Here is a 14555-nt window from a genome sequence, read left to right as displayed (position 1 = left end):
CGGCTGCCTAGCGTCCAGTCGGTCGGGTCACCGTCAGCGGGTTGCTCCAGCGCGTCTGTGGCCTGCGAGCGGCCCCGGAATCTGCGTGAGGCGCTGCTCGAGCTGCCGTCGGGCCCCTCCTCCGTCCCTGCTGTCCCCGCCGGTCTCCGGCGCCATGTCGCAGAGCGGGGTCCCCGGGCTGCAGGACGAGAACCTGCAGGGTGAGGCGGCGGGGGCGTTGGGGGCGCCGGCCGTTGGGGGTAGGGGGCTCCGAGCGGCCGCGCGTTTCGGAGGCGAGGTCGTGATGGGAGCTATAGAGGAGCCCTGCGCCCTGGTCGGGTGGGCTGCGGTCGAGGTGGGCGCAGACCCACCCCAGTCAGGGTTCCGGGCCGACCCGGTTCTGTCCGGCCCGGGCCGCGCCGAGTGGGCTGGGCCAAGCCGATGGTCCCATCTCCACCTTCTGGTTGACGGGAAAGGGGTCACACCGGAGCCCCTTTCCCGAGCTAAGGTGGTAGGGCGTCGGTATCCGAGCCGGGGTCTCCTTCCCCCTACAACCCTCGGGTCGTGCCCACCCCTGAGGATGGGATCGAGGCGTGGCGGCTGACAGCCACCCCTTTCTCCCGCGGCGCCTGGGCTCTCGGGGACGGAGCAGAATCTCGGGGCTCCTAAGGCGGCCATCGCGACTGCAGACGCCACATCTTTCTGGGGGAGGGGGGCAGCTGTTGAGCTTTGAACAGTTGACCTTTCATCTGACCACTGCACCCCCTTTACTCCGCCTCTCTCCTGGGCCTGGGGGACTTTACCCTCCCCAGAACTAGAGTTCTGCAAACAGTGAGCCTTGGGGGGGTGGGGGTGGTCTGCATCAGCTCCCCCACAGCCCCTGAGCTCCCAGCTGCCAATGACAGCTTCCCTGGGCCCCAAACGCATTACTGTCTGCTGCTGAGGTGCCCTTGAATCTGCGCCAGCTCCTGGTGTTAATAGTACCTTGGAGTCGGCTGTGACTCTGTATAGCGTTTCCAGGGAGCGGCTGGTGAGTTTGAACCGCCGACGTTATGGTTTAAACCCACCTTGTAGCCCAGCGCCATACCAGGAGCCCGTACCAAGTCATAGCCACCCTCTAATAGTACTTACAACTACAGCCAACCAGTTTTTTACATCCTCTAAGGTGGATGACTCTTTTAAACTTAAATATTGACTTGTTCTTTGAAACAGATGAAAGAAATCCCTCCCCCCTCCCTATTTTCTCACAAAATAAGATCCCAGGGATGTTGGATCAACTTTTTGCCTTCACTGTTTGCCATCAAATCATCTAAGATTGAATATTGTATTGTACTGTTGATTCAGACATGAGACCCCAAATGTCAGCCCGGGAAGAGCCCCCTGTGACCTGGTGGGGGGAGGGGTAGCGAGTGGCCTTAGAAACCCAAGTGCTGAGTCATTTGTGGCACTAGATGGCCAGTTAGGGAGTTAAAAGGGGTTTTTGTTTTTCTGTGTTGCTTAGTCTATTAAAAGATGGTTCCACGCAGTGGAAACTCAGGCAAGGATTCTTTGGGCCATTTTCTGAGTGTACGTGCAGCAAGTTACGTGCAGCAGGACACTTACTGGCCGCCAGTCCAGTGAGTCACGTGGGGCCACACAGCTGTTGGAAGGGAGTCAGCACTTGTCCCGCTCTGTTCTGATCGGAGTCCCTCTTGTTTACATCTGTTGGGAGAACTGGTGGCCAAACCTACAGACAGAGCAAACATTTAGCCCCTGGACTTGCGTCTCCTCTGTGGCCAGCTGTTTCCCAGAGTTAAGAGATCCATCCCTCTTTACCCGTACATCTGTTCTAGTGAAAGCTGTTGACTAGGGGAATATTTGAATTTGCCTTTTTCTCCTTCGGTATGTTACTGCTGAAATGCAGGCGGAACACAGAATTGTGTGGCAGTATGGGACCCCAGTAGCACTTTGGGATAGTGGGGGTGGTGGTGCATGACTGACTTCCAGAAGAACAGAGCCGAGCTGCTTCCGAGTGCACCCACCCCAGAAGGTGCTTGCTACCCGTTCACTCCTAGAGAGCGCTCCTTCACTGCTCAGTGCTGCTGCTTCATAGGAACCCACCCTGGGCGAGGCTGTATGGCCAGAAATAGAATTTGTATTTCTCTTGGAGGGAAATTACAGCATCTTACGTTACAGTCAGCCTAAGCCTGGTGGTCCAAGCCCATCAGCTGCTCAGAAATGCTGTACAGGGTCGCTATGGGTCAGAACTGACTCGACAGCACTTCATAAAAACAAAAAAGTTTTGAAACTGGAAGGGGTTTCAGAGGTCTAGATTCTAACCCAAGCCCTGCGTTCTAAAGATGGTCTGCATGAGGCCTAGACCCATTAGATAGCAGCAATTATGGACACTCCCGGGACTTTGCCTGAAATGCCAGGGGGCTGCCGGAGCTTTGCTCAGCCCAGCCCAGCCAAAGGAAGGTTGAGATGGAGCCGCCCCGGCTAGAAGCCCCCCGCTGGGATCCTGTCCACAGTTGATTCTATGCTTAAAACCATTGGTCACGTGAGCCTCTGGCATCTCCCTGGTAGTCTGAGAAATTGAACCGTAGAAGGAGCAGTTTCTCCAAGGCCTCTTCTCCTGAGGCAGCAGTCCTCACTCTGGGGGAGTGGGGGGTGCTGTGGGGACCCTCCAGGCTTAGCTGCAGCTTGCAGACTTTCCCTCTCTGCCCTCTGAGCTGCCGTTGACCCTGTCCTGAGGTTGTCTGCATATTTCCCCAGCCAGTGACAGCACCTTTTCCTGGGTCCCCCCCACCCCACATTCCAAGTCCGAATTCAGAAAAAGCCCCGCAGGCTATTCCCCTTCCCTAAGTCAGGGTTGAGAAGTACCACTCCAGAGTTTAGTGGTCTTTAGAGCAGGGACCACCCTGCGATTACAGTCCACACCTTCTACTCCTGGTTAAGAAGTGGGTGCTGGGCAGTGGAGGCAGGAAAGGAGCTGTTTGGGGCATATAGAGAAGCTGGAAGTCAGAACTCACACAAAGGTATGGATCCCTGTGTAGTACAGAGACATTACCACCACTTCCTGAAAGGTGGGCGGTTGGAACCCACCCTGTGGTACCTCTGAAGCAAGGCAGGCCTAGTGATCTGCTTTGGAAAGTGCATAGCCTGGAAAAGCCTAGGGGGCACGCATGGGTTCAACAACTGATGTACAAGCAAATCTGCTGCAAAAGACCTGTAGTGTGTTGGAAAAAACCAAAGATGGCATCTTGAAAAGAGATGACCCAAGCCATGATATTTTCAATTGCCTCATCCTGGTATGGTGCTGTAGGATGAGCACTTAACAGCTAACTGCAAGGTCAGCAGTTCAAACCCACGAGCCGCTCCTCAGAAACCATAATAGGGTTGCTATGAGTTGGAGCTGACGTGAAGACACTTAATATCAACAACAACATACATGTGAAACTTGGACAAAGAATAAGGAAGACCAAAGAAGGGTCTATGCCTTTGAATTGTGGCATTGGTGAAAACTATGGAAGACACCATGGACTGTTAGAAGGCCTGGTGGTGCTGTAGAATAAGCACTGGACTTCTAACCACAAAGTTGGCAGTTCAAACCCACCAGTGACACCGTGTGAGAAGGATGAGGCTGTTTGCCCCTGTAAAGATTTACAGTCTTGGAAACCTTATCTGTAGGGTTGCTCTGAGTCACACCTGACTCCTTGAAAGCCAGAGTGATGAGACTTCATCTCATACTTGGGACATGTTATCAAGATGGACCAGCCTCTGGAGAAGGACATCATGCTTGGGAAAGTTCAGTGCCAAAGTGGAAGACCCCAAGGAAGCAGGTTCACACAGTGGTTGCAACAAAGTGCTCTACAGAGCAGCCGCCGAGGATGCCGCAGGACCAGGCAGTGTTGGGGGCTCTTGTACATTGGGTCATTATGAGACGGAACTGACTTGATGTCAGCTAACAACTACAACTGTGTAGACATGGAAATATATACCTGTTTGTAAAAACGGAGAATAAATGAAACTAAGAAATAGGTTGAGGACCCAGAAGTGGTTGATTATACTTGATCTCCGTGGTAGACCTGTCCTTTCTGTTACCAGAGTATGAGCTAAGTATTATTTATTTCCCATTCATCTCATCTACCTTGTTCAGAGAGGGTTTCAGGGTGACTTGCTGTATGTGTGTCTTTGGTGGTGTTAAGTGCCATCGAGTCAATTCTGATCCATAGTGACCCTATATAAGGTTTCCAAGGAGCAACTGGTGAGCTTGAACCACCGACCTTGCAGTTCAAACAACTTTGCAGTCTGACACATTAGCCCACAGTGCCACCCCAGGACTCCGTTAGCAGTGTAAAATTGAAGTACGTGAGGTGGGAGAAGGACATAACACGATGGCACAAATGAGGATTGCTGCCTGAGAATGAGGACTGCCTCTGAGAAGCCACATCTTCCCTCTCATATAGTGACCATGAAGACGTTTCCTGGGTGATTCAGCAGCCCTGTACCACATCGTCCTTGCCTAAAAACAGAATGGTCTTCCTAACTAAGACCCAGGTCAGCAGACAGCCCGTGTTTGCGTGTTTCCCAGGAAGTGGACGTTGTGTAATAACAAAGCTCTTGTTGCTTATTAAACCTCTGGTTGGAATAAAGCTTTTGAAGCCAAAGCTGTTTTGCTTGGGTAATCCAGAGTGAGATTTTTCTTTCTTAAGGATGTCTGCTGCTGTTGGCCCTGGCGAGTTGAATTTTGACTTGCAGTGATGCTAAGGACTCATTTGATCAGGCAGCTTTAAATGGCATGCCCCACCCCCCGAAAAGAAAAGAAAAAGAATTGCATAGATGCGAGTTACCATCAGAGATCTGGGAACACTTGAGTCAGTTAACTGCAGCCCAGAAGCTGAGGAACGTAAGTTTAGAAATACGGAATGGTGCCCAACGCAGGGCTGTGTCATGGGTTCAGGCCACAGGGCCAGAGCTGGCCACTTAAGTGTCATCTTGAACTCGAGGCAGGAAGGGAAGGGGCTAATGGAGGACTCACATCTGAGCTTTGTGGTGAGGGGCATCAGCATGGGGGCACCTGGAGTCGAATCAGCAACGTGGTTTTCAGAGCTTTGTGCGTAAAAGCTCAGGAGTCATTGAAGGTGTAGTGGCTAGGCTTTTCTCGTCCAGGGAGCTGCGGCCTCCCTGCAGGTCCAGGCCTAGGTGGGAAAAATCCCGTATCCTTTGCGAACCTGCATAACCACCTTGTTAGCAGTTAACTCGGAAGCTGTTGATGATGTAAGCTGCAAATTGACATTCCATTCCTGGTTTGCCTCTTTGTGGTTCATGTGTTGCATCCTGCATGTGACTTCTGGAGGCTCAGATAGAACTTTGAGAAGAGATGTCTACAGTGTTGGAACACTGCAGCCTGCCGTGGCTTTGCAACAACAGGGTGATGGAGAGTCTGCGCCCTTTCCCTGTAATTGCATGGGGTGGCATTGTGCCATGTTAGTTTGACAGAATAGCAGAGTAGTTTGTTGTATTTAATAGACGTATAGCAACGACAACATTAGTTTGAGCTGATCTATTTTCTAGTATGTAAGTTTTCAGTCAGCTGCCTTCCCCCTCTCCTTGCTGCATTCGTTCCCCTATGTGCCGCCAGAGTGGTCTTTACAAACACTAATGGCACAAATGGAGGTTCTGTGCTGGCCCAGAAGGGAGCCTGTGGCACATTTCATCAATGCTGAAGTCCCACAGCAGAGGGGAAAGAGAGCCTTTACAGTCAGCAGTTCCAGGCAGTCCATGCATGCAGAGAAACACAACCTGTCTCAGATCACACACAAGTGAGTTCAGTGTGGAAGCCCAAGCAGTGAAGCTTTTTGAAGATCATAGCGGAGTGTCTTGGTGACCTCAGCTCAGTAAAAGATTTCTGAAATAGAATACCAAAGAAGCAATGATACACTGTGATTGGACTAAATGAAGAGCTTTTGTTCATCAGAAGACTTGTTAGGAGAATCGCCACAGAGGGCGTGATGTTTGCTGCAGCCCATATCATTGAGTTATAAGACTTGAATCTAGAATACAGAACTCACACAAAGCAATAAGAGAAAGGTTTGAGAGCCAAGGGGTCAGTAAACGTAAGAAGTGCTCAGCCTCATTAAAACTCTGAGAAATGCAAAATAAAGTACCACAAGATGTCACTACACACCCGCTTACACAACAGAGTGTGACGATACCAAGTGTGGGCCCAGATGTGAAGCAGCAGAACTTGTCATTGTTGGAAGTTAGAGTTACTACTGTAAATTGGAGTCCTGGTGTGACATTGTGGGATAAAACACTGGACTGCTAGGTCGGTTTGAACCAGCAGGTCAGTGGTTCAAACTCACCAGCTGTTCCTTGGAACCCCTATCTATACAGGGTCACTGTAAGTTGAAACCAACTCAATGGTACTTAACAACAGCTGTAAGTTGGCTCAGTTACACTGGGAAACTGTCATATCTCTGTGGTATCTTCTGATCATGTCGCACACATGTATTTATTGCCTCTTAAGCTAGCATTCCCACTCTGAGGAACATCCAATAGAAATGTGTGCACATTACAGTAGGCCAAAAAACAGCCGCCCCAAAATATCCACGCCACATTCCTAAAGCCTGTGATCCTTTCCGCTCATGTGATTAAAGGCTCTTGGTAGATGTGATGGAGGCTCTTGCACTCCATCCAGCGGCCTTGTAGGAGAGGCAGGGAGAGATTGGACACCACACACAGGAGAACGCCATGTGCAGATGGAGGTGAGCCGGAGGAGGGGACCCGCAGCCAGGGGATTCCTGCTGTCACCCAAAGTTGGAAGAGGCCAGAGCCGATTCTTTCTCTGGAGGGACCCTGGCCCCGCTGATACCTCGTTGTCAGTGTCTGGGCCTCAAGAGCTGTGAAGGAGGATGACATACATGTCTCTTGTAAAGCCCTCATGTTTGTGGTAATGTAATATATGAGAGGCTGTAAAGGTTCACAGAACAATGGAATTAAGATGGTGGGATTTTCCCCATGAACTTTTGAAGCCCCCTTGTATACATTCACACAGTGAGACTCTTGGACACATTCCTTGCAGTATCTACAAACTGGAAGTAATTCAGGTGTCCAACAGGATGGACAATCCTTGTGTGGTCATACGGTGAAATTCTGCACAGCCACAAAGTGGGAGGGGGCAAGACACGGGCCGTCACCTGACTGGAGCCCAGACCCTTTGTGGTCCCTGTGATTCTGTGAACCTTTGGGCTTTGCCCCTGGGAAGCTGCCTGATGGCTCTGCTTGGGATTTATGTTTGTCCCCTTGCATTGTAGCCGTGTGTTACAGTAGAATGCCTCCCTTAAGTAGGCTGTCCCTTTGGGTCACTTTGCCCCCAAGGAAGCTCAATCTGTGCAGCCCAGTTTCCACACTGGGGTCAGAGTAACCCCGATGGTGGGGCTGGGGAAGGGCTTGGTAGAGGAACGGCTTTCCCTGTAGGTGTGGAGGGGAGAGCTGCCTTTTTCCTGTGTGTGGTATTCAGTATGTGAAGACAGTTCTCAGGATCAGTCTACATAAATAGAGCCAGTTTGTCTGGGGTACCTTATTGTCGCTAAGTATTTTCACACAAGTAATAAGAATGCTGGTCCTACTTCCTGTAAAGACTTGGCTACATGATAGCTTTGCTTGAGTGATAGATTGCCCTGGGTAATCAAGTTCTCTGACTTCAGCTAACTCAGGAATTTGTGTGATTTCCTGTGTAAATAAAAACAGAATCCCAGTCATGAATATGAATTTTATAGGGCTTTCAGGTCAGTAAGTGATGCTAGTGTGTGAAGTCATGTGATCAGATACAGTTTAAACTTTTTTTAACACTCCCTTAAGCTTTTGTTAGTTTGGGTAAAACATCATGGGTGATTGGATTCGGATAGACCCAGTACAGTGATTGAACAGCTACTTGCTATCAAGGAATGGCCAGAGATAAAGAGCTGAAGTATCTCACCTGGGGCGGAGGGGGGAGTGTCCCCTGCAGTACCAGGTGCCAGAAGGGCCTGAGCAGTGAAACAAGCTGGTTCATGGGCTTCTGCTGGTGACACTCTTGGGGTTGGGAGGGTGGGCCAAGCTCCAGAGTGGGAGGAAACTGACCTTACTTTTTGCTCTGCCCCAGCAGGCTCTTGGGTAGAACTGCACTTTAGCAGCAATGGAAACGGGAGCAGTGTCCCAGCCTCGGTGTCTGTGTACAATGGGGACATGGAGAAGATTCTGCTGGACGCCCAGCATGAGTCTGGACGGAGTAGCTCCAAGAGCTCCCACTGTGACAGGTAAGTGCCTCCAGGGGCTATCTGAGTGGGTGGGGTCAGTGCAGGCCAGTCTGCAGTTGTCCTGGCTCTCTGACTGAAGAGCAGGCGGCACGGTCCTCACCAGCCAGCTCGGAGACATTGAGCATCTTGAGCCTGAGTCTGAGGCCTTTTAGCCAGGGTCAGAGCCACTGCCCGGCTGCACTGCCCAGATAGGAATCGGCAGCATAACCGAGTCAGAAGCAAAGGCCAGACTCTTGTGGGCTGCCTTTGCCCTGGAAGGCGGGCCAGCTGATGGCTGTCACCAGAGAGCCCAGAACACAGGAAACTGGCAGGTCCTTGCCTGGTGCTGGCTACAAGGAAAGATGTCCCTCTGCCCTGAGGGGACATTGTCCTGCCTTTGGGGTTTCGCTTTTAATGAGATGTTCTGCTCTTCCCATTCTTATCCACACCATGCGAAGCCCACCTCGCTCACAGACCCCACAAGATACCAATAGAACTTCTGAGGCAGATACCCACAGCCTTGGGGAAAAGAACAGCTCTCAGGTAAGCCAGTGAGATGCTTGTCATGTTTGTACAGGAACGTGTACATAATGTGTATAAAGGGAGAAGGCGACACCACACATGGGGGGTAGAGGCGTGGGGGGGAGTGGGTGAGGGCGGCCTCCCTGTGCGTGTACCTGGGTAGGCCGTGGGCCACCATGGGTAGGTGATGAGTGTGCCATCTCTTGGCTATCACCTGGGTAGTGAGTGGATTTTAGGTCCATGCTGTGGTTGGCATTGAGATTCTTGGGCTCTTTCCTCTTGGGGTGTTGTCGTTGTTTCCTGAAATGACACCCTAGGAATCAGTTGCTTACAGCTGAGGCCTGAGAAGCTAAGCGGTTGTAGCTAACTACCTGGCTATTTGAGTATGTGAAACCTTTTTTCTAACATTCAGTCATCCAACGCTGAGAGCATTTCTTCATGTCCACCTGTTAGCACGAAGCCTTGTGATGGCCCTGCAGTAATGTCGCCTCTCCTGCACAGAATTCCAAGGAGTGTCAGGTTCTTGCTCAGTTTTGTCCGGCAGTGCTTAACACGGCCCTGTAGATGCTCAGGAAGTGTGGGTGGGAGCCCATTCAGTTGCATTTCCCCATGTTCAGAAGTCCCCACACTCAGCACTCTGACCACTGCTCTGATGTAGGCTCCCTCGGGCCTGAAGCCAGGCATCTCCCCTTTTCCTTCTCCGTGAGTTCTGACACTGGCTGCTGCTCAGCGGCACTTGGCTTTCCTGCAGCTTTCTAGAATGTCTTGTGTTGGCTACAGAGAACTCACAGGTGTGTGATTTATTAGGAAAACACAACTCGGGGTCAGTGTCAGGAAGCCCAGGCTAGGTCTGGAATGGGGTCTGTCTGGAAGGGCTCCTGATGTGGAGAGCACGTTCTTCCCTTCTCCATGGAGCAGACAAGCTCTTCACTGGACCTGCCCTAAGCCTCAGCCCTCCTCCGGGGACCAACCTTCTCTGCCCCTTGCTAACTAAACAGCCTGGCTTGGCTTGTAGCCGGGAAGCAGCGTCAGGACCCCTTGGCTCTCATTTCTCACCTCTTAGTCAGCACCTTTCTCAACTCAGCAGATCTCCCAAACTTTGGCAAGTATCCCAGTCTTCCTCTTGCAGGTGGGCCTCCTTCCCAGACCAGAGTTCAGCTAAACCTCAGGTCTTCTTAATACTAAAATATCAGACATCAAGTTCACCGTTTACCCAGCAAATTTCAGTTCAGGGAGGGAATCGTGCTGACTGAAGTTAACTTCTGTCTCTGGGGTAGAAATGAGCCTGGCAGCCAGCCCTCTTCCTCCTGCTCTTCTCAGAGAACCAGGACAGAGCTCGCAGCTCCAAACAAATCTCCCTCCATTTGTCCAGACACAGGAGTGACGCAGGCGTGTGTTATGCCCTGGGCCACCAAGGACATGGAAAGGCCCCCAGGCTCCTGTGTGTGGGAGCATGTCACACCCGGCTCCCGGGCTTCCTGTCTGTCTCCCCATCCAAGCAGCCTGGGTGGGGGCCCTCTGCTCCCAGACATTTGGTTGGTTTTGGTGCTTCATTCTAGAATGTTTCCAGTGTTTTCTCCTGATTTTAAAATAATTACATGGTCAGGTGTTCAATTTTGTAAGTGTAAAAGGAAAACAAACAAAAAGTAAACCTATGATTTTGTTTCCTAAAGACAGAGCTTTGTAATGATTAGATTGCCTTTATTATGTACCTTTTACTGTAACGGTATATGTTTCTGCTTCTTTCTCCCACTTTGGCATGAAAACAGTTTTTCTATGAAACTTGTCCGCTATACAGTATCCTTTGTCCTCCTGTTGTTAGGTGCCATTGACTCATAGTGGCCTCTGTCTGTGGCGTCGTCCTCAAGTCCTTGCTGTGGACATGCCCACTGTGGCAGTCCTTCACACTGAGACGTTTCCTCTTGTTCGCTGCGTCTTCCCCTGTATGTCTTTCAGGGACTGATACCAGGTCCACAATGCATTGCGACAAAGTCTCGTCGCCTTGTTTCTAAGGAGCAGTCTGGCTCTACTAATGCCAACACAGATTTGTTCCTTTTTGCTGTGGTCCATGCTGTCTTCAATTTATTTCCCCCAGTATCATAGTCCAAATGCATGAACTCTTCTCTGGTCTTCCTTATTCATTGTCTAGCTCTCGGATGCATGTGAGATGATTGAAAATACCATGGCTTGGGTCAGATGCACCTTTGTCCTCAAAGTGACATCTTTGAGGTTTTTTTTTCTAACACTTTAAAGAGGTCTTTTGCAGCAGATTTACCCAAGATGTTATGTATTGGTCCATTTGTGAGGATTTTTTGTTTATGTTGAGATTTAATCCTGAGGAAAGCTGTAGTCTTAGCTCTTTGTCAGCAAGTGCTATAGTTCCTCTTCACATTCAGCAAGCAGGGTTGTGTCATCTGTACATCACAGGCTATTAATGAGCTTCCTCCAATCCTGAGGCTGCGTTCTTCATATTGCCCAGCCTCTCAGGTTAAATAAATCCAGTAAAAAGACACAACCCTGGTGTACGCCTTTTCTGATTGGTCTAGTCCACTGACTACCTCCTGAGCTAGGTAGAGTTTCCACAAGTGTTTTGGAATTCCCATTCTTTGCACTGTTATCCGTAGATTGTTACGATCCACCACATAGTTGAATGCCTTTGCCTAGTCAATAAAGATAGGTAAACATCTTTCTGATATTCTTTGCTTTCACCCAAGATATCCACCTGACATCAGCAATGATGGTCCCCTGTTCCATGTCCTCTTCAGAATCAGGCTTCAATTTATTGCAGTTCCTTGCTGATGTACTGCTGCAAATGTTTTTGAATTATCTTCAGCAAAATTTTTCTTGCATTTGATATTAATGATATTGTTTAATAATTTCTGCATTTCATTGGATTATCTTTCTTTGGCATGGGGACAGATTTGGATGCCTTCCAGTTAGTTGGACAAGTGGGCGTTTTCCACATTTCTTGGCATAGACCTGAGCACTTCCAGCATTGCATATGCTCGTTGGAACATCTCAGTTCCTGGACCTGGCTTTACACCAGTTACCTTCAGTGCAGCCTGACTGTCTTTCATACCATCGCTTCTTGTTCATATTCTACTTCAGGAGCGTCAACCACTTCCTTCTGGTTCCGTGACTGTGTATTCCTTCTACTTTATTTTGATGATTTCTCCATTGTTATGGTTTTGCTCATAGAATCCTTCAGTATTGTGAGTCGAGGTTTGAATATTTCCTTTAGTTCTTTCAGCTTGAGAAATGCCAAACCCTTTTGGTTTTCTGTCTTCAGGTCTTTGCACATGACATTATAATACTTTGTCTTCTCCAGCCACCTGTTGAAATCTTCCGTTCAGCCCTTTCCAGTTTATCATGTCCTCCCTTTGCTGCATTAGCTACTTGGTGTTCAAGAACTAGTTTCAGAGTCTTCTGACATTCAGTTTTGTTTTGTTTTGTTCCTTTTGTCTCATTTCCAACTTCTTAATGTCCTTTTGATTTCCTCATGTATACTAAAGGTAGTTCTTTGACTCTCATGAGCTTTTTAAAATTTTCTTCAGCTTCAACTTGAACTTGATTCTAAGCAGTTGGTAGTCTGCCCCAGGTAGCCCCAGGCCTTGTTCTGATTGATGATACGGAACTTTGTCACTGTTTCCACAGACCTAATATATTTGCTTTTTGTGTATTTGACCTGTGAGGTCCAAGTACATATATATGTTGTTGTTAAAGTGCATTGATTGAGTCAGTTCCGACCCATAACGACCCTGGATAGGATTTCCGAGGAGCAGCTGGTGACCTCGAACTGCCAGCCTTGTAGTTCAAACAGCTTTGCAGTCTGGCGCATTAACCCACAGCGCCACACCAGGACTCTCTCTCTCTCTCTACACACACACACACACACACACACACACACACACTCACACACATAAAACCATCTTTTGTTGAAAAGGTTTTCCTAATGCATAAGTCATCTGTTGTTGTTATGTGCTATTGAGTTGGCTCCAGCTCATAGTGACCCTGTATACGGTTTCCAAGGCTGGTGGGTTTGAACCACTGACCTTGAAGTTAGCAGTTCAGTGCTTATCCTACAGTGCCAAAACAGGACTCCAAATAAGTCATTGGTCTTGCAGTGATTTCTACCACAGAATGTCAACACGAGTTCACTAGTTCAGTTTTCCTCACGAATGCTTAGGATAGTAGTTGTTAGGAGTTGCATTTCATTTTTGATGACTTAAAATTTTCCTGGATTTCCTATTTTTTCCACTCCATGTTGTAATGATTAATGGATACTTGCAGCGTTTTTTCTTGAGCCATGACCCATCAGCAAATGAGACTCCCAAAAGCTTTGCTCCATTCAGGTGTGTCAGGTGAGGAGGCGGCTCTTCCTAGTAGAGTTTGGATGGCTTTCCAACCCGAGGAGCACCCATATTCCTCGGCTACTCAGAGGCTTTCTCACAACGGTTCCCAGGTCCTCATTCTGGTCTCTTAGTCTGAAAGCTCCGTAAGCGACCTGCTGCCGTGTGAAGTGGCCTCGCTTCCAGCATTGCAGGAGCGTGCAAGCCCCCACAGCATGGGGCATGGCCGGGCTGTAGTCATGCCCCCGTGGGGTGTTTGTGCTGCCCTCCTTGCAGCTCTTTGCTTGGGAACCAGTCTTAGTGCAGGGCCCTCACAGAAGTCTTTGAGGGGGGTCCCAAATGAAGCCCCACCCCAACCCCAGCCACCTTGCTGCCTGAGGTGGGGGCCAGGGACCGGAGGAAGCACGTTGTGCCGCTCACTTGTGCTTTCTTCCTATAGTCTGAGGAAGACTATATGGAAAGGAGAAAAGAAGTGGAGAGCATCTTGAAGAAGAACTCGGACTGGATATGGGATTGGTCAAGTCGTCCAGAGAATATCCCCCCCAAGTGAGTGAGGCTCTTTGGCATGGTGGCTCTTCCTCTGACACAGGACACGTGGCTAAAGCGCTCTCCTCTCCTGCCCTAGGGAGTTCCTCTTCAAGCATCCAAAGCGCACGACCACCCTCAGCATGAGGAACACCAGTGTCATGAAGAAGGGGGGCATCTTCTCAGCAGAGTTCCTGAAGGTATTCCTCCCATCTCTGCTGCTCTCTCACCTGCTGGCCATTGGCCTTGGGTAAGTGCCACGTCACCAGATGACCCCCACTTGTGTCCGAGTTGATCACCAGGTCTTTCTTCCAAGGAGCCTCAGGGTGGACTTGAACCTGCAACCGTTTGATTAGCAGCCAAACGTGTTAAGTACGTGTGTCACTGAGAGCCTCCAGAAGTGGGTGGGAATGCGCTCACGAGTGCACCGATGGCCAAGCTGGCTGCTTGTGTCTCATGTGCACGTTGTAATGAGGAGTAAGTGTACTGTGCATTGGTTGGAGAATAAAAGACTGCAAATAGATTCATTACAGACGTTTAAAATCAGTGTTTAAAACCTTAGTCCATAAGCACACACAGTTGCTGCCATCTCAGCTCTGTGGACAGTCGGTGGGTCGCAAGACCACACTAACTGCTGCTCGCTGCTCTCTCTCCAGGATCTACATTGGAAGGCGCCTGACCACCTCGACCAGCACCTTCTGAGGAGGCGTTTTCTCGTGTGGGGATGGAGCTCATCTCCCACTACAGGGGGTTGGCTCCGGGGTGGCTGCTCGCCTGGTGTATGTGTTCTGTCAACGCTGTGACCCAGTAGTGGCACGGAAGAATGGCACCGAAACCATGCTAACCTAGAATCATGCCTGTGGGGTCAGTTCATACGCATGTCAGACTGATTAATCTACTGCAGTGTTTGGTAGTAAAT

The 14555-nt window shown here is 49.7% G+C and overlaps 1 protein-coding gene across 1 annotated transcript; it reads left to right on the top strand.

Moving 5' to 3' along the window:
• The first annotated feature begins 125 nt into the window (after nt 1–125).
• On the top strand, nt 126–14341 carry LOC102839858 (BCL2/adenovirus E1B 19 kDa protein-interacting protein 3-like). The gene is made up of 6 exons (XM_006867444.1): nt 126–200; nt 8111–8261; nt 8699–8783; nt 13551–13657; nt 13737–13886; nt 14293–14341. Exons 1-6 carry the CDS (start codon nt 155–157, stop codon nt 14336–14338), a joined length of 585 nt encoding a protein of 194 aa, XP_006867506.1. The 5' UTR covers nt 126–154; the 3' UTR covers nt 14339–14341.
• Nucleotides 14342–14555: the final 214 nt, after the last annotated feature.

This window comes from Chrysochloris asiatica, unplaced genomic scaffold (genome assembly GCF_000296735.1).
Source record: "Chrysochloris asiatica unplaced genomic scaffold, ChrAsi1.0 scaffold00105, whole genome shotgun sequence".
Taxonomy (NCBI): Eukaryota; Metazoa; Chordata; class Mammalia; order Afrosoricida; family Chrysochloridae; genus Chrysochloris; species Chrysochloris asiatica.
This window is presented reverse-complemented; position numbering and strand designations above follow the sequence as displayed.

Excerpts from the sequence above, each read along its gene's own strand:
- LOC102839858 (XM_006867444.1), top strand. The coding sequence starts at position 155 with ATGTCGCAGAGCGGGGTCCCCGGGCTGCAGGACGAGAACCTGCAGG. Across the intron at positions 201-8,110 it reads GCAGGACGAGAACCTGCAGG|GCTCTTGGGTAGAACTGCAC; the intron begins GTGAGGCGGCGG and ends CTGCCCCAGCAG. Across the intron at positions 8,262-8,698 it reads AAGAGCTCCCACTGTGACAG|CCCACCTCGCTCACAGACCC; the intron begins GTAAGTGCCTCC and ends CACCATGCGAAG.